The sequence below is a fragment of the Cupressus sempervirens genome, chromosome 5 (assembly GCF_028749045.1).
Source record: "Cupressus sempervirens isolate cs-2001-9-10 chromosome 5, ASM2874904v1, whole genome shotgun sequence".
Lineage (NCBI taxonomy): Eukaryota > Viridiplantae > Streptophyta > Pinopsida > Cupressales > Cupressaceae > Cupressus > Cupressus sempervirens.
In genome coordinates this window covers 329,455,977-329,475,433 of record NC_143122.1, presented here as the reverse complement: position 1 = coordinate 329,475,433, position 19,457 = coordinate 329,455,977, and the positions used below count along the sequence as shown (strand labels likewise).

Here is a 19,457-nt window from a genome sequence, read left to right as displayed (position 1 = left end):
TAAAGAAAATGCAAAAACTAATCAACATATAAGAAAATTTGAACAATTAAAACAAGAAGAAGGGTATTAATAAGATTTGTTGAGAATAAATGATGGGTGCTTCACTCTAACACCTTGTTAAGTCTTACATGAAAAATAAATAAATTTCATGTTGAACTTATATACTTTTTGTTAAAACTATGAGTTAAAATGGGATTCACTTAAAAAGGGGTTTCTAAGACAACTTGTTAAAATATTAATTAAAAACTCACTTCAATCAAATTTTGTTGATGTCACATTTTCGATCAGCTCAAACAAAATACTATATGCATTAGATCACCGTGAAAAACATATCCCAAAAGTCTATGTCACTAGGTAATATCCATGTAAAATAGTTTGGTAACTACCATAATATTGTTCTATTTAAAGAAGAATATAGCTTATTCGAGTGAATTGAGATAAGCATTGTTTGTTGCAAAATAAAATTTTATTTTTATGTTTATGATTTATTAGAAATTGATTGCCAATGTTTCATTGCATTTATATATAACTTTAAAATAAAAAGTAATAATGACAAAGTAATAGAAATTACAGATGATTATTAGTACCCTATTTATGATTTATAAAATTTATCATTTTTTAATTTATTGAATTAAATAATTAAATATTATTGTTTAATTTTGTGTATAGTTCAAATTTCAATGTCTTTGATCTTATATCAATTTGATATAGTATAAAAGTGAACCTTAATCAATGCATTTGACACACCAAATTATGTATGCAATTAAAATATTAGAAATATATATTTTATTTTATTTGATGTAGTTCTTATCATCCTAATCATGAATGGTGGGAAACATTAATTAATTAAAAGAATTAAACATAACCAAATCTCAAAACATAATTGCATCGCTCTAATATATTATTGTTGGGAAAAAATGACCTCAAATGACAATACAATTTTTTTGATTATTCGGCTCAGTTTAATTGTGAAGATGGAATAGTTTTATTTTGAGTAAGTCCAACTTAAAACAAAGCACTAGTTGCTCATAAATCTGGTTACTCCTGCTGAAGACGATGATGGGATTATCTATGATATCAAACCTAAAACAAAACCTTGTTAGTTGGTGTTCCTACAAACACGAGCATGCTCCCATACTCTGCCTGGCTTGCAAAGAAACCCTTTGTCTGGAGCACAATGGCTATCCTCTCTACATTTACACGCCTTGTTTAGTGCACATCCATCTCTCAACTTCTCCACGTCCTTCCCTCCTATTCCAAACAAAGCGTCCGTCCAATCATTGGAAAACACTCCCTCTGGATCAAATCTCTCCTTCACCTTCAAAAATCCTTCGAAATTGGCTGCCCGTCTGGTCAACCCTGTGAACAAGTGACCCCCTGACTTTGCCCAGTGCAGCCCCCCTCCATATTTCTCTATCAACATCTGCTCGATCTCTTGATACACATCCTCATTCCACTTGGGTGTACCCGATTCTCTGGGTCGATAAGTTACGAGCTCCATCGTCACCACATCCTCAGAAGGTCCAAGGAATGCCTCGGCCTTCTTAATAGACCGCATATCTATTATATTAAGGTCACACATTCTCCGGGGATTGAAATCTCTTATTTTCTTTACATCCTTGATGGCTTCTCGGAATCCAGACAAAGGCACTCTCACTTCAACATCAAAAAGTGAAAGAGTGTGCACGCGTCGGTCCCAGCCACACGCGGTCACATTTTTATCCAGAATTTGGGTAGGAGTACATGATGAGCTCTCATAATCTATTCGCTTAGTAGGGATTTCTTCACATTTCCCAGATGTCTGCATGCGATGATTGAAACCGACGACTGGATAGCCTGTGAAGTGTTTCCCGTCATTCAGAAATCCATTTCCATTCGCCACACCTTCAATTGTTCCGTTTCCAATAAGGGTGCAAATCGCATCCACGTCTGCTCCTGCCTCGATCGAATCGACTGGAAAGGCAATAAGTTGATTATCCAGATTAGTCTAGTTCTAGTTATAATATATAAAAGATTGAAATGTAATTAAAACTAGTCTCACCTTGATAAGCACTTGCTTCAATGTCAGCGACTGTGGTGGGAGTACCAATGGCTGAGGTGCTGCCATCTCCTGCAACATCAACAGAGACTCGATCTATGGCGAGAAAAACTGCCTTCCCATGTGAAGGAAGCCATTTTATATTACCAAATGTGTGATCTCTGAGGAAACTTTGGGCTTCATTTTCAAGATCGTAATCATCTCTCAGTGAGACGGAAACCGATCGTTTAAACATGGGCTGCAAAGCGAACGTTATCTCCGAAATGGCTCCAAGCGTTCCCAGAGACAATTTGGCGGCGTTGAGATCTTCATCCGCTTCAGTCAAAGATACAATCTTTGCGTAGCCATGGGAAGGAGAGGCGGGCACAACGATTCTCATTCCCACCACGTACTCGTAAACTCCGCTGCCTTTCCCGGCCAAACTGCTGCCGTGGGCTCCAGTTGAAATAACGCCGGCTGCAGAGACTCCACTAATGTAGGGCATGGCTGGCAGAGCGAGGCCATGCTTTGCAGCTTCTTCGATCACGTCTCTCATCATTGCTCCAGCTTGGACAGTGATTGTCATGGCCTCTCTCTTCACTTCAATCACGGAGTTGTAATTTTGGGTGGAAATGATGAGTCCGTGGCTGTCAACACAGAAGAGATCTGCGGCGCTGTGAGCATGTCTGCTCACCATTCTGATCTTCTGCTTGTTTCGAACAGCGTGGGAAACGGCGCGGAGGAGTTGGGGTTCTGAAGAAGGCCATGCCGCGCTCGCCACCTTGCAAACAGAACGCTCCATCGATAACGTGCCGAAGATTTCACATCCGTTGTGGGTTGTGCACTGCACTGATGGAGATGGCGGGCACGCTCTTACTTTTGCGCTCAACGCTCGACTGAAACACAAGAAAAGCACAAACAAAATGCGCGTCATCATGTTCGAATGTGATACAAGTTGGGTTTATTCCTACCGGAGTAACTTGATCATTTATATAATGCTGCTTTACATGCTATTCCAAATTGACAACTGTGGACTATACTTACATGCCTCCAAAAGCGACCACAAAGCATTCAACGTTGCCTTGTCAAACTCTCTTCCTTCTCGAATCATTTGTGGGATAAAAGTCTTCATATACTCTCTGGACTTGCACACCATCTCCTAATTTAAGTTTCAAAAGAAATGCAAAAATAGTCAATGACCCATAAAAGAGTTTCATTCCTTTCCATCACCGCATTGAAAAAGACGTAAATTAGAGTTTCATTCCTTTCCATCACTACAGGCGTAGCTATAGACTGAAGTTCTCGAACTTGAGAGCATCTAGCAGTGAGCAATGCAAGACGATGGAAATGTGTTTAACCATCCGATCCTTGCTCACCGCAAAAGATAGGACAGAGTCATAGAATACTGTTTTGTTTGGACTTTAGACACATCAGACGATTTCTTTGGGTATCTCATTTTTATATGAGTGGTTTCTTAGTTTGTGACGTCTGCCATATTTTCTGTCACCTCTTCCTTTTTAAATTGGCTCTCCATTTCATATGGCGTTTAAGCTTCCGTAAGGCCCCGTTTGGTTGGGGAAGATGAATTTTCCTCATAACCAGGTTATCTGATAACCAGGTTTTCAAAAACCTGGTTATGTATTTTAGGAAGATAGTTGGACCGTTTGGTTGACACGGAAGATGAATTTTCAAATCCATATTCTACGTTTGGTTGCCAATTTAGAAATTGGAATTGGAACAGAATATGACTAGGAATATCTTTTTGTTGCGTTTGGTTGTTCATTTTCTAATTGGAATTGGAATTTGATGTAAATTTTTTTAATCTTATTTAATTAGTGAAACACAAGGATTAGAATGAGTAAAGTATTAATATTTATGATTTAATTTATTTATAATTAGACTACATTATTATTATTTATTCTTGAATATTCACAGTTTTATTTTGTTAGTCAATAATAAATAAAATGATTATTATTTTTTATTTTAATTCTATTTATTAGCAAAGAAAAGTTAAAAATAATCATACATGCAATCATTTGTACGAAGTTATTTTTTGTCCCATTGTTGGAAATTGTGATCATATATATTATATATTTTTGAAAAATTGTGTAAGACAAATTTATCGTTGAATTGAATTTATTGTCAAGTTCATCCGAACTTCATAATTGTTGAACTCGAATTGAAACTTGAACCTTGTTACTTAGCCGCTAAATATGTGTGTTTGTGTCCTCTCTCTATCCCTCCCTATGTTTGTGTTCATCCACGTGATTTGGCAGAAGGATTGGACACAATAAATGTTGTTTATGTAGATGAATTATTGCCTACACTATATGAGAATTCTCGCATCTCTTAAGACTAGTTGCCGACACAGAGAGGGATTGTGAGGCGTGTTGTGGCTCTTGGTCGGTATCTTCAGAATCCATTGGCCATGGTTGCAACATTATATAGTCTTGGCAAAGAAATATTATCATTGAAGCTTCATTCACTGAAACATTTCCTTACTCCAGATGAAAAGTATGAAGCTGTTGAGCAGGTAATAGTTACAACAACCAACTGTAGAGGCTATGAAGCCACTTGTCTTTATAAATGCTATTGGTTTTTTTATGGGTTAGAGGGAATGGACAAGCAGCATCCGAAAACCATGTTATGGATCCATTGGATGATACTAGAATTCATCCAAAGTCATATGAATTTGCCAAGAAAATGGCTAAGGACATATATTGTGAAGAAGCTGGACATGATATAGATGATATGGATGAGGAAACACAAGAAATGGTTGTTGAGCATGTCAAAAATATCCTGATCTGTTAAATGCCCTTGATATTGATGAATATGCTAGAAGTGTGGAGCAATGGACATCCAATAAAAAGCAGGAAACCCTTGCTGACATAAAGAGTGAATTGTTACATGGATTTCAAGATTTGAGATCGCCATATAAAGAGCCATCCCAGGATGAGGAATTTTATCTGCTGACTGGAGAAAATGAAGAGACCCTGTTAATGGAAAAAATTGTCCCCGCAGAGTCCAAAATCATCGTATAATTTGTGATCTAGAATCAAGCTTGACATGAATAATATTGAAAGAGGAGCTTTCTGATGATCTAGATATAGATCCTTTAGAAAAAATTGCAGAAGGCAGCATCCTTACCTGTTGGGTGAAAACTATGACAAAAGTGAAGTACCTAGTTGAGTTAACTTGCAAAGAGAGTTCACTAAAGAATGATAACTATCAGGGTGCATAGGATAAGGATAAGGACGTTAAGGATCCATATTTTGCGGAAGAGGATTCCATTTCACGAAGTGAACAAGAGAATGAAACCATTAAGTTCCTAACAGATAAAGAGCCAGGGGAGAGTATTATCCGTCCATGCTTGAAAGGGCCTACTCACTTGATTCTAACACTGAACATTTTCAATGGAGTTTATGCACACAAGGATATTGTGGAGGGAGGAAAAGACCAAAAGGATTTTGCTAGCTATCTTCGACTTGGAAAATACTTTCAATTGGGGAGGAGACATTTGAAGATCTTGATGAGGTCATAGACAGATATATATTCAAGAGAGGATAAGATATTTCAGTATTTCGTTCTACTGTTTGGTGAGTCATAAAACACACATCAACAGACACCTTTCTACAGATGCAGGAACACACAAGCTCCTCTCTCTCTCTCTCCCTCTGTCCCTCTGTCCCTTCGTCCCCCCTTCTTATCCCGCACTCTCTGCCCCTCTATGTATCTCTCCCTTTTAATAAATTTATTAAGTTAGTTAATTATTCAACAAAATATGCAACTAAATTTTACGTGAAATATTATATAGGAAAAAATATACCATTTTACATTCACATACATTAAACATTTGATGAGAACTTTAACAAGAAAAATGATGCTTTGTTAATAATTGCTCTTAAAAAATGTGGAATTCTGGCAACATAGATTTTACATGCAATTTTAAAAAAAAGATCATGAAAATCATTAATCATATAAATCATATTTTAACATCATGAAATTCTAATAATGAATTTCACATAATTACTACAATATGAAAACTTGCTAACTTGATAGAACAATATCCATGATTTGATGGTGGTGTGAAAACACACCGTTAAACACGAAAACACTGAGAAATCCACGATGTATGCCTTTATGCCCCACATTCGACGACACACCGTTACATACGAAAACACTGAGAAATCCACGATGTATGCCCTTATGCCCCACATTCGACGGCAACCCTCTCATGCTGCTCAATCTTCCCATTACTGTTTGTGTTGTTAGATGGTCAATCCTGCATATATGAACTAAACATGCTTGAAAAATTAAAACCTGATTATTTTTTTAATGGAATACACCAAGGAGTGGCATCAGAAATATTGATCATTTACAAACACAGTAAACAATCATCTGATAACTCATTTTTTATCAGCATGTGTGGTCTTGCAATATTAGCAAATCAAGAGCAATAAAAAAATACAAGAGAAAGACACTTTATCAATACCGTTGACAATCTTGTCAAGAAGCACGTACATAGGAAACCAAACTGTGGAAAAAAAAATAAGAAATTTAAAAAATATCCAAGCAAATTAGGAATATACATATAACATGGGACATAATCATGACTGTACAATCATCTACCAAAAATCCTCAATACTTTTGATAATCTTGTCAACGAAAACATACATAGGAAATAAAATAGGGACAAAAAGACAAAAAAATAAAAACATATGCAAGAAAATTAGGACTATAGATATAACATAGGACAGAATCATGAACTATACAATCATCTAGAAAATCACATTTCTATATGCTTTCAAGTTCTACAATTGAGCATTCATCATTTGCCACTCCTTGTGTATTCCATGTATGTATGGTTCAAATATAACTCTAATTAACAATGCAATGAACAACTATACCAAACGTTTACGAGATCATAAACTACGTGTTGTGAGAGATCAATGCAATACCATTAAACAAAGCCAACTAACCCTCTGGAATTATTTCACATGCCAATCGTGTGAATGCCAATGAAATGAACAACTAAACTATGTACTGACCAATGCCAATCATGTCAATGAAATGAATGACTAAACTATGCATATATCAAGTATGTATACATACGTACATACTTGCGTGAACATACATATGCACAAACATACATATATACGCACATACATACATACATACACATGTACATACATGTGTACATACATACGCACCTACATACATACATACGCACATACATACACACATACATACATACATGCTTAGCAAAATAGAAAAAAAGTGCTCAGTAATGATTTCCAATATAGTGTTGTGATAGATCAATGCAATACCATTACACAAAGCCAATTAACCATCTGGAATGACTTCACATGCCAATCGTGCGAATGCCAATGAAATGAACAACTATCCTGCATATTGACCAATGCCAATCATGTCAATAAAATGGATGACTAAACTATGCATAGATCAAGTTTGTATACATACGTACATACATGTGTGTACATACATACATACGCATATACATACATACATGCTTAGCAAAATAGTAAAAATGTGCTCAGTAATGAGTTCCAGTATAGTGTTGTGAGAGATCAATGCAATGCATAGATCAAGTATGTATACATGTGTACATACATATGCACATAATACATACATATGTACGTACATACATACATGTGTGTACATACATATTGTTTGTTTCAAATCTGTTTAGCAAAATAGTCAATATGTGCTCACTAATGAATTCCAATATAGTGCTGTGACAGATCAATACCACTGAAATGGACAACTAAACTTTGTAACAGTTTCTTGCCAGTAATGAGTTCTAGTATAGTGCTGTGAGAGATGAATGCAATACCATATAAATAGAGCCAATTCATAAGCTATGTATAGATCAATGGCAATCATGGCTTTTATCTAGACATAATCAATATGTGCTCAATATGTGCTCAATAATAAAATTTACAAGTATATCACTAGCTTTTATCTATACATAGCTGACCTATACATAGTTTATCATAGTTCTATTTCTATCTGCTATTTGCTTAGCATAGTCAATAGATGTGGTAACTATTTGTTTCAAATCTATTTAGCAAAATAGTCAATATGTGCTCACTAATAAATTCTAGTATGGTGCTATGAGAGATCAATACCAGTGAAATGAACAATTAAACTTTGTAACAGTGTCTGGCTATTTGAGTCAAATCTGTTTAGCAAAATAGTCAATATGTACTCAATAATGAATTTCAATATGTGCTCACGTGATTACTTGTATATATCATAATGCCAATCATAATAGAAAAACATGGCAATTATGCTTTTATTTATACATAGTTTATCATGGTTCAAATCTGTTTAGCAAAACAGTCCAATATATGCTGTAACAGTTTGTTTAGAATCTGTTTAACAAAATAGTAAATATATGCTCACTAATGACTTCCAGTATAGTGTTGTGAGAGATCAATGCAATACCATTAATCAAAGTGAATCATTCCAATGAAATGAACAACTAAACTATGGATATATCAAGTATGTATAGATCCATGTAAAATCATTCAACATACTTATGATGTCATAAACTATGTACAGATCAATGCAATACCATTAAACGCAGTCAACTCATAAACTATGTATGGATACATGGAAGATCAATGGCAATCATGGCTTTTATCTATACATAGTTGACATATACATAGTTTATCATGGTTCAAATCTGTTTAGCAAAACAATCTAATACATGTTGTAACAGTTTGTTTAGAATCTATTTAACAAAATAGTAAATATATGCTCACTAATGACTCCCAGTATAGTATTGTGAGAGATCAATGCAATACCATTAATCAAAGTGAATCATGCCAATGAAATGAACAACTAAACTATGGATATATCAAGTATGTATAGATCCATGCAAAATCACTCAACATACTTATGACGTCATAAACTATGTACAAATCAATGCAATACCATTAAACGCAGCCAACTCATAAACTATGTATGGATACATGGAAGATCAATGACAATCATGGCTTTTATCTATGCATAGTTGACATATACATAATTTATCATGGTTCAAATCTGTTTAGCAAAACAGTCCAATACATGCTGTAACAGTTTGTTTAGAATTTGTTTAACAAAATAGTAAATATATGCTCACTAATGACTTTCAGTATAGTGCTGTGAGAGATCAATGCAATACCATTAATCAAAGTGAATCATGCCAATGAAATGAACAACTAAACTATGGATATATCAAGTATGTATAGATCCATGCAAAATCACTCAACATACTTATGACGTCATAAACTATGTACAAATCAATGCAATACCATTAAACGTAGCCAACTCATAAACTATGTATGGATACATGGAAGATCAATGACAATCATGGCTTTTATCTATACATAGTTGACATATACATAATTTATCATGGTTCAAATCTGTTTAGCAAAACAGTCCAATACATGCTGTAACAGTTTGTTTAGAATTTGTTTAACAAAATAGTAAATATATGCTCACTAATGACTTCCAGTATAGTGCTATGAGAGATCACTAATTAAATAGTCAAAATGTGCTCAATAATGAGTTCCAATATAGTGATGTGAGATTAATATAGTTTTAGTTTAGTGCTATTAGAGATTAATGCAAAACCATTGAATAGAGTAATCATGCAGCATAAGTCATTGCAATCCAGTCAGTAGCTGAAATAGCTAAATGGTACCAAATGTCATTGCAATCCACTCCACTCTCTCCACCTCATCCATCATCAAGAACCCTTTGGCTCTTTCACGTTGAAGCACGAAGGTATCATGTGCTTTCATGAAAATTGCTCGACTCAGTTCAGGGACAGCTTTGAGAGCAATATATGCAGCAGTCAAAATATTATCATCTTCAGATTTATCCACTTTTACAATCTGAGGCTTAATGAGGCCATCTTTCAATTCCTTCATAGTTTCGCATATCACATCCAATGATGCAGCCAAAGATGTCTTCTTCCTCTTTCCCCTCCTTGATGATGATGGTGGAGGAGTCCCTCTAGCACTTGCACTCGACTGATTGGAATGATATAACTCTTCATCAATATCTGGTTGGTTGTCAAGAGGTGTACCACAATTGGTATCATCCTCATCAAGCACATTAAATGCATCGTTCATAGGGTGCCCTTCTTCAGCATCAAGGGGTGTTGTAGATGCGAACCCTTCAGCAATGTCATTACCAACAATTACAGCCAATTCATTGAAATATTGGAAAGGTGACCTCTTATACATTTTTACATTTTTGAATTCTCTCCTCTACATATAAGCATTAATAGATGGATTAGGTTGTAAGTTTTTCATTATTAAAATAAGAAGGAAAAATTTCTTCAATGAAAAGAGTACAAAGATGATCCTACCTTCAAAAGGTCATCCCACACTGAATCCTCAGCATCCACAGTTTGAGTTTCTTCATTCCAAGCTAACCCACTTGTATTTTTCAAGTCCTTCATTACTTTATATCCTACTTTCCATGTTTTTAGCTTATTCTTAAAATGATCTCATGACAGATTCGAGTTCATCGCTGAATTGAATGTCCTCTCTATCGCAGTCCATGCCTCTTTTTTAAACCCACCTTCACCTTTCCGTCCGAGATGGACTTGTTCAAGGAGCAAGTCTAAAAACTTGCGTTCCATCAATTTTGTCCACATTTTCTTCTTTAAAGAAGAAGATTTGTTGCTCACAGGGAGGGATCCATCTATATCACTCAAAGTAATGGGAGAACACATCTGTTTCACATGATCAGATCCATCCATGCTCATCATGAGCTCGGTATATGCCATTGTGTACTCCTTCCTGTATTTCATTTAAATTTGAAATAGAAAATCTTTAACTATCAATTTGTAATACGTCATAATGGAACAAGGCTAACATATTGAATAGGTAAACGTATTACGATTTAAAGTAATCAGATGACTGAAATTGAAAGTTATTGCTCTTTAAATTTAAATAGAATGCAGCAAGCAGTAACATCAGAAAAATAGAATTTTCAACGAATTCGTTGTTCTCTTCTTACTAGTGGGCTTATGATCTTCATCATTTGGTACTCCTTGCTGTATTTCATTTAAAATTGAAGATGATAAACTTGAAATATCATTTTTTAATACATCCTAATGCAATGAGGCTAACATTTAATAAACTTGAAAGAATTTAACTGAAGATGATACACATTTTAAGCAATAATTGATGATAACACATCAACATCAAAAAAACTACCAGTAAGACAAAATGGTGATATCAATGGCAAGTAAATAGTCATGAGCCCCATTATGAAGCATGTTGTTGTACTTTCTCAATGCAAAGATGTATAATAATTGTGCTTTCTTGCATTTAAATCAATGTAATCTATATTTCAAGTTGAATTGTGTATTGCAGATATGATCAACAATTTTTGTACATAATGTAGGTGTGAAATTGAAAGTTAATGTTCTTTTTATTTAATTAGAATGTAGCAAAGACTGATATCAGAATAACGAAATCAAACACCATCATTGTATATGCATACATCAATTTAATCATATAAAGCACATTGCCTTCTAATAAATCATTTATTCTCGAGATCTATAATCTTCCCACATCCTATTTGCTATATCTTCTCAAAATTGGGCTCACTCATTTCTATCCTCCTGAGACAACCCATATGTCTCAAGTAGTGGCACCGCTATCCCATCACGATCATCTTCCTCTTCAATAGCTTCTTCTGATGGAAGGCCATCCTCTATCGTAATGAAATTGTGAAGTATGCAACATGCTAAAACAATATAGAATTGTGTCATGATATCATAAGACGTTGCATGTCTTAAGATTGGAAAACGCTGCTTCAGAATACCAAATGTACATTCTACTGCATTTCTAAGAGAGGAGTGTCGATGGTTGAACAACTCATGTGCAGAGTTTATTGGGTTTTCTCTTGACCACTCTTTCAAGTGGTAGCGTGTACACCGATAAGGAGCGAGAAATCCAGGTGCATTTGGATATCCAGCATCCACGAGATAATATTTTCCTATATAAAGAAAGTATATTGTCAATACTTGAACCATTTAGCATAACCTTGAGTATATTAAAATGTGATTTGGCTTACCAGGGGGAACTACAAGTGGATCTGATCTGGATAGAGCTGAGGCTAGAACACGGCTATCTGCAGCAGAGCCTTCCCAACCAGCAAGGCAATACTGAAACTTACAATCAAAGGAGCAGACACCCATAACATTTTGCGATAGGTTCCCTTTTCTATCACGATATTTACCCTGTATGTCGACATCAACTCACACTGGAATATGGGTACCGTCGATGGCTCCAATGCAATCCTGTGGGATATGATACACTGATCAAATGTATGCTCAAGTAATAATAAGATAAGGACAACATTCTAGAAAATAAACTTGTAATAATGTGTGATTTACCTTGAAGAATGGTTCAAAACGATCCTTCCCACTAATTTCAGGAGGAGTGCCTGGACTAGGTGGTATGAAGTAATCTCTGTGAAGGGCTAAGATAGCCATCAAAACCTTGTGGAAGTACCGACTGACTGTCTCTCCTGAGTGCCCAAAGTTATGGGCAATCTTGCGGTTCCTTAGATTGTGCCCAAGGGTGTGGAGGAACATCACTAGTTGTTCCTCTAACTTCAAGTGGATCGTATCTCTCAAGCTTCCTTTCAGCCTCAGAATACGAGCTAGAGAAAAGAAGGCTGCCCTACTCATCCGAATCTGATCATGACAATCCACCTCATTCGAATGAATAATGTCTCTACAAAAAAAATTTTCTTTTCTTATTCATTTACCCATTTGACTACCTTCTCGGGCTACCAGTACTTTGGCTATGCCAACAAAAGCAAAAAGAATTGTGAGAATGCGGGTGTATGTGGTCTTCCTAACTATGCTTCCTTGGACCTCTATACTCTCCATAGGATCCATTAGTGACCTGAAATGTGGACAATTTAAACACTATCAGTTATGAAATATCAACTATCACCTATCGAGATACAACATGATTATTTGCTAGCCTCATTGCATTAAGAAGTCAATTATTTATTCAAATACAACAAGGAGTACCAACTACCGAGGATCATAAGCCCATAAAGAACAAATTACAATGTGTCATTATACTCCATGTAATCTATCTATACCAATGAAAACATAATATTGATTCCATTTGTCTATATGTATACACACATGTATGTATATATGTATGTGCACACACATGTATGTATGCATGTATGTACGTACACACACACACATGTATGTATGCATGTACGTACGTACACACACATGTATGTATGTGTGTATGTACACACACACACATGAATGTATGTATGTATGTATGCATGTATGTACGTACACACATACACATGTATGCATGCATGTACGTAGACACACACATGTATGTATGCATGCATGTACGTACACACACAAGTATGTATGTGTGTACGTACATACACACACATGTATGTATGTACACATACACATGTACAAACTATAACTTGAATTTGGGCTTTTATGAATGTGTTTTAATAAATTGTCGGGTCCGCTGAAATTGAGGCTCGTCTTTTAGAAGATGAAAAGTAACATAGTTGGCAATAGGAATAGAGTTTCTTTTTGCATTGATCTATACATAGTTTGAAATCATGGCTTTTATCTATACATAGTTTATGACCTCATAAGTATGTTGAATGATTTTGCATGGATCAATACATACTTGATATATCCATAGTTTAGTTGTTCATTTCATTGGCATGATTCACTTTGATTAATGGTATTGCATTGATCTCTCACATCACTATACTGGAACTCATTGGACTATTTTGCTAAACAGATTTGAACCATGATAATCTATGTATAGGTCAACTATGTATAGATAAAAGCATGATTGCCATGTTTTGCTATTATGATTGGCACTATAATATATACAGATAATCACATGATCACATACTGGAATTCATTATTGAGCACATATTGATTATGTATAGATAAAAGCCATGATTGCCATTGATCTATACATAGTTTATGATTTGGCTCTATTTAATGGTATTGCATTCATCTCTCACAGTAGTACACTAGAACTCATTACTGGCAAGAAACTGTTACAAAGTTTAGTTGTTCATTTCACTCGTATTGATCTCTCACAACACTATACTGAAAGTCATTAGTGAGCATATATTGACTATTTTGTCAAACAGATTCTAAACAAACTGTTACAGCATATATTGGACTGTTTTGCTAAACAGATTTGAACCATGATAAACTACGTATAGGTCAACTATGTATAGATAAAAGCCATGATTGCCATGTTTTGCTTGATTGGCACTATGATATATACAGGTAATCACATGAGCACACACTAGAATTCATTATTAAGCACATATTGAGCACATATTGATTATGTATAGATAAAAGTCATGATTGACATTGATCTATACATAGTTGATTCATACATAGTTTATGACTTGACTCTATTTAATGGTATTGCATTCATCTCTCACAGCAGTATACTAGAACTCATTACTGGCAAGAAACAGTTAGAAAGTTTAGTTATTCATTTCACTGGTATTGATCTCTCACAGCACTATACTGGAATTTATTAGTGAGCACAAGTTTATGACTTGGCTCTATTTAATGGTATTTCATTCATCTCTCAGAACAACATACCAGAACTCATTACTAGCAAGAAATTGTTACAAAGTTTGGTTGTTCATTTCACTGGTATTGATCTCTCACAGCACTATAGTGGAATTTATTAGTGAGCACATATTGACTATTTTGCTAAACAGATTTAAAACAAACACCCAGAAATTGTTACAAAGTTTAATTTTTCATTTCACTGGTATTGATCTCTCATAGCACTATACTCGAATTTATTAGTGAGCACATATTGACTATTTTAAAAACAGATTTGAAACAAACAGTTACCACATATATTGACTATTTTAAAAACAGATTTGAAACAAACAATTACGTTTGAATGAACCAAAAAAACTTTAAAAAATCCAGTATGCAAAGGTGGGTGTGAGAGGAGAACCGTTTACCGCCGCCGCTGTTCAAAGTGGAGAAGAGAAATCACAGAAAATGCCACAGCCACACGCCACGGCCACAGGAAACCACGGCCACAGAAAACCCACAAACCAGAAACCCTCGCAAACCACGGCCACAGAAAACCCACAAGCCCAACAAACGCAGCAAACCAAAAACCCTCGCCTTCGCACAACAGAGCACGAAAACAATACAACCGTCGTCTTCCAAAAAATCCAATTTGTTCTTCCAAAAACCTCAGGCGGATTCGGCGGACCCGACGATTTATTCAAACGCATTCATAAAAACCCAAAACCTGGTTTTCATTTCAACTTCCACCTATTTCTTGGAAGAAATTTCTTCCAATTTTTGAACGAAATTGGCAGACGAAACCCGAAACCGGGTTATGCGTTTGATGAACCAAACGCCACCATTTTCTTCCATAACCCGATTTTGGCGCTGAAAACCCTATTCCGCGCCCGGTATTCCCGTAACCAAACGGGGCCTAAGTGTCGGAGATATGGTAGGAAACATCCTCCCCCAAAATGAAATATCCGTGTTGATCGAGCTATTCTTTACTAAAGAGAACATATTTGTTGATATTTTTCTTTATCATTTTTACAGATGGGCATAACTTGTAACTTACGTTGTTAATTTCACTTGGGGATTTTTCTTCTTTAGCAGAATCCACGTTTTCTTGGTTGTGAAATCCTGTCAGAAAGTAAACGGGACGTTTCATTTGGGTTCTCAGGAGCATTTAAAAGAAATTCATCTAGAAGGATGAAGAGCTAGAATCAACAAGGCGTTTCTTGAACATGTTCACAAGTTCAAGGCTCTTATTTTAATTTATTTTCTCTGTATTTGACAGTTGTCGATTGCATTTAAGTTTATATTTCCAGATCGAATGTATGTGAAGAGTAATGAAATCAGTCAGAAACATTGAAATTGAATACCATGTCTCGGATAAGTACTAAAACTCATTCATTGGTGATAGTGCAGGCGAGGGAGTGGTAGATCCCTACGCTTCGTGGGCTGATGAGCTGCAGCTCAGGCGGCGTTCATTTCTAATGGGTCACCAGCGTGTTCCAAGACGGGCGGATATGTAGATGGTGGAGGACTCTGGTCGAAATGGGAAAGATGGAGAACGGCTCAAAGAATTAAGGTTACATTTAGAAACATGATTATTTTTATGATCAAAGAGTTATTGTTTGGTCATGATTAAGGTTGGGATTATGTCTGCAATTCAGGTTATGATGTTATTTTAGATTACAATTATGTTTAGGATTGTGATTTAATGTTTTCGATAGGGCATGATTATTTTTTGTTCAAGAGGAATTTGAACAAATTATAGGTCAAATTGTTCCCTTGTTTGACCTTCAATATCTCTTCAGCGTACCTATTGCACTCTAAGATGTGATTGCTAGTTATATCCTTATTTACATATACAATCAATTCTATTTTGATCAAGTAGAATAGTATCTTGACTTGAATGAATTAGATTTAACTCTAATTCAATTCATATCTATCAAAGCTATAATGGTCGGAGCTGACTCGATTTGATGAACCAATAGAGCCAAAGAAGAGTGGTACATGTTGGAGGTGGTGGGAGTTACGACAAGTATCCTATCTATGCAAGCTTTGAGCAAGGGGATTTACTACGATGAGTGAAATTTCATTGCAGATTTTGGTCAAGGCTAGTGCTTCCCTTACATGCATATCAAATGATGGGAGGCAGAAACATCAAGAGATCATAAGGAGGCTATGACAACTTTTCAAAAAACACATGAGAAGGTGACCATTTCTAAAGTGGATTTTACTATGGGGATCTCAAATCTATTAGATTTCTAGAATCCATGATATTGAAATTTTAATTTCTAGATTTGATTGTGTAGAGTTTATTTATTATCAACTTTTCGGATCATACTACATCATCCATCATCAGCACCTTGATGATATATTATGCATCCTGATGATGGATCATGTAGTATGATCTGAAATGGTTGATGATCAAGAGTTATAGAGGTTCTAATGCATTATGTGGTTTTATAAAAGGTTTGGTTTTTTTTGGTTAAAGATAGAATATTTTTACAATGGATGGATTGTTCAGTTGTATTTCTGCGTTGAGATTATGTGTAAATTTTAACCATCAATGTATCAGATCATACATAGCATCAAATAATTTTTTTGGGGGTTATTTTTACTTCTTTAGAATATGTTGGAACATATTTGTCATTGTATCAAAAGATTAATATATATTACTATCTGATACAAATGTTAGAGATGATAGATCTAATAGATTATCATATGATACACATGTTAGAGATTAAAAAAATCCAAAAAATGTAATTCGTCCATATTGGGAAGCCAATGACGGTGTTTTAACTAGTCCAACATAGAAGAGTTAATGTCAAAAAGTATTGGATCATTAGTAGCTAAAGTGGTTAGACTAAAACAAATTTAAGAGATCATCATGAACAACATTAAGGTTTTAATGGATTGAGTAAATAACACGACCCTTACTATTTAGATTTTACAAAAGAGTTGGAGTGCCAAAAGAAGTTGAAGAAGAACAGAAGAAATGAACTCCAAGTATCTTCTTGTATCAAGGTCATCCAAATTAGATGTATCTAACTAAAATACATAAATGGTCCACCAAGATTAATGCAACTAGTAAAGACTTAGGTTCTAAATACTTATTTTTTTGAGGAGTAGCTATGTATCATGCAGAAGGAAAGAAAAACAAATTCGAAAGAATTGAATTACACTATTGATAATTAATTTTTTGGTTGGTCCCTCATTGGTTCTATGCAATCTTTTTAATTGTCATACTCTAAAGGCTCTACTTTTGTTATCTTATTAAAGATTTGTTGCATTTTCCTTTATAATAATTTTGTAATGGATCTATGCCCATTTCTATAATATTACAATCAAATCTCATGCTTTGATTGTTTTCTTATTAAAGATTTGTCTCATTTTCCTTTATGATAATGTTGTAATGGATCTGTGCCCATTTCTATGATATTATAATCAAATCTCATGCTTATCAAAGTGCTAGATTCTATTGTATTTGTACATCACTAATACAATCAACTCTTAATAGAAATTAGTTATTTTACATGATCTAAGTCCCTTTCTTTATCTGATTATTTTTTCCCTAGATTTATTTTATTCCTCCTCCTAGTCTTAGAATTCATTTTATTCCTTCTCTCGGACTTGTTCAACAATGAATATTCTTTGATTTAGTTAAACAATTTCACCAAGAGTATTATTCACCAAGTCCCCTCTAATCCAAAGACATGAGTGCTTAACAATAGATTATAAAAGAAATAAATAAATATGTTATTGTTCTAGAATGCAATTATTTTTGTGCTTAACTTCTATGTTGATGATATCTACTTGTTATAATATTTTTGTGTAATACTTATTAATATAATTCACATATGTATGATAGTATATTGATCTTATATCTTAATGATAGTTATCTACACTATATTACTATCATTATTTTGTAATTTTACTTCATTAGGGTCAATATTTAAATATATATCTTTTCTTCCTTGTTATTTCTACATTAACAATTATATTTTTACTTATGTACCTATATACTTGTTAGATTGATATTATATTGTACCATGTCTATATATCTTACAATTATTATGTCTTTTGATGCATTCAAATGCAAATAACTGGATAAAGTATATTTCCCACTAGATTTTCTTGTATCATTTTGGCTTATGAAAATAGGTTAATATGATTACCACCATTTTTAGTGTATCCTTACCAATCTTTCCCACTTTCTTAGAATCAATTTAATTTTCTTTTTGTGAAATCTTTACAAATATTTTTAAAAGTATAAATGTAATTTTTCCCTATTATTTGTACTCCTTTTTATGATATTTTTATTTAATCATGTTGAAGTTAGAACAATTTTTAGATGTGTGTGAGATGTTACACATTCCACACTTCTATTATTTTTAATGACTCTAATTTTGCCCTTATTTACAATATCCTTCAAGAATAAATTATATTTTGAGTGTTTGAATATTTTATTTACTATGATAATATCCCATTTTACTTTTCCATACATTTATATAATAGATAATTATTAGAGTAATTAGATATTTCCTAATTAACTCTCGATATTTCTGAATTAACTCTAGTTCACTTAAGCTAAACTTTAGGTATATAATAATTAATTCTTTTATTAATTATTATTAAGCAACCTAGGTTAGACCTTTTTAGGGTTTCAATCTCCTTTATAAGGATGATCTCTCATTGTAAACATTCATTTTTTATTTTAAATTAATTCATTTTTTATAATAACAATATTTCTTTTTTGCCCATCAAGAATGTCTCATCTATGGATTTGGGATTCCTACCTCCATAGCTTTTTGCCTCTCTCTTTTTGTG

General features: G+C 34.3%; 1 protein-coding gene across 1 annotated transcript; it reads right to left on the bottom strand.

Moving 5' to 3' along the window:
- Positions 1 to 875: 875 nt before the first annotated feature.
- Positions 876 to 2,966, bottom strand: LOC149556023 (L-gulonolactone oxidase 5-like). The gene is made up of 2 exons (XM_089830137.1): positions 2,042 to 2,966; positions 876 to 1,953 (listed from the first exon to the last, which is right to left on the bottom strand). Exons 1-2 carry the CDS (start codon positions 2,952 to 2,954, stop codon positions 1,100 to 1,102), a joined length of 1,767 nt encoding a protein of 588 aa, XP_089686263.1. The 5' UTR covers positions 2,955 to 2,966; the 3' UTR covers positions 876 to 1,099.
- Between the last annotated feature and the right edge of the window lie 16,491 nt (positions 2,967 to 19,457).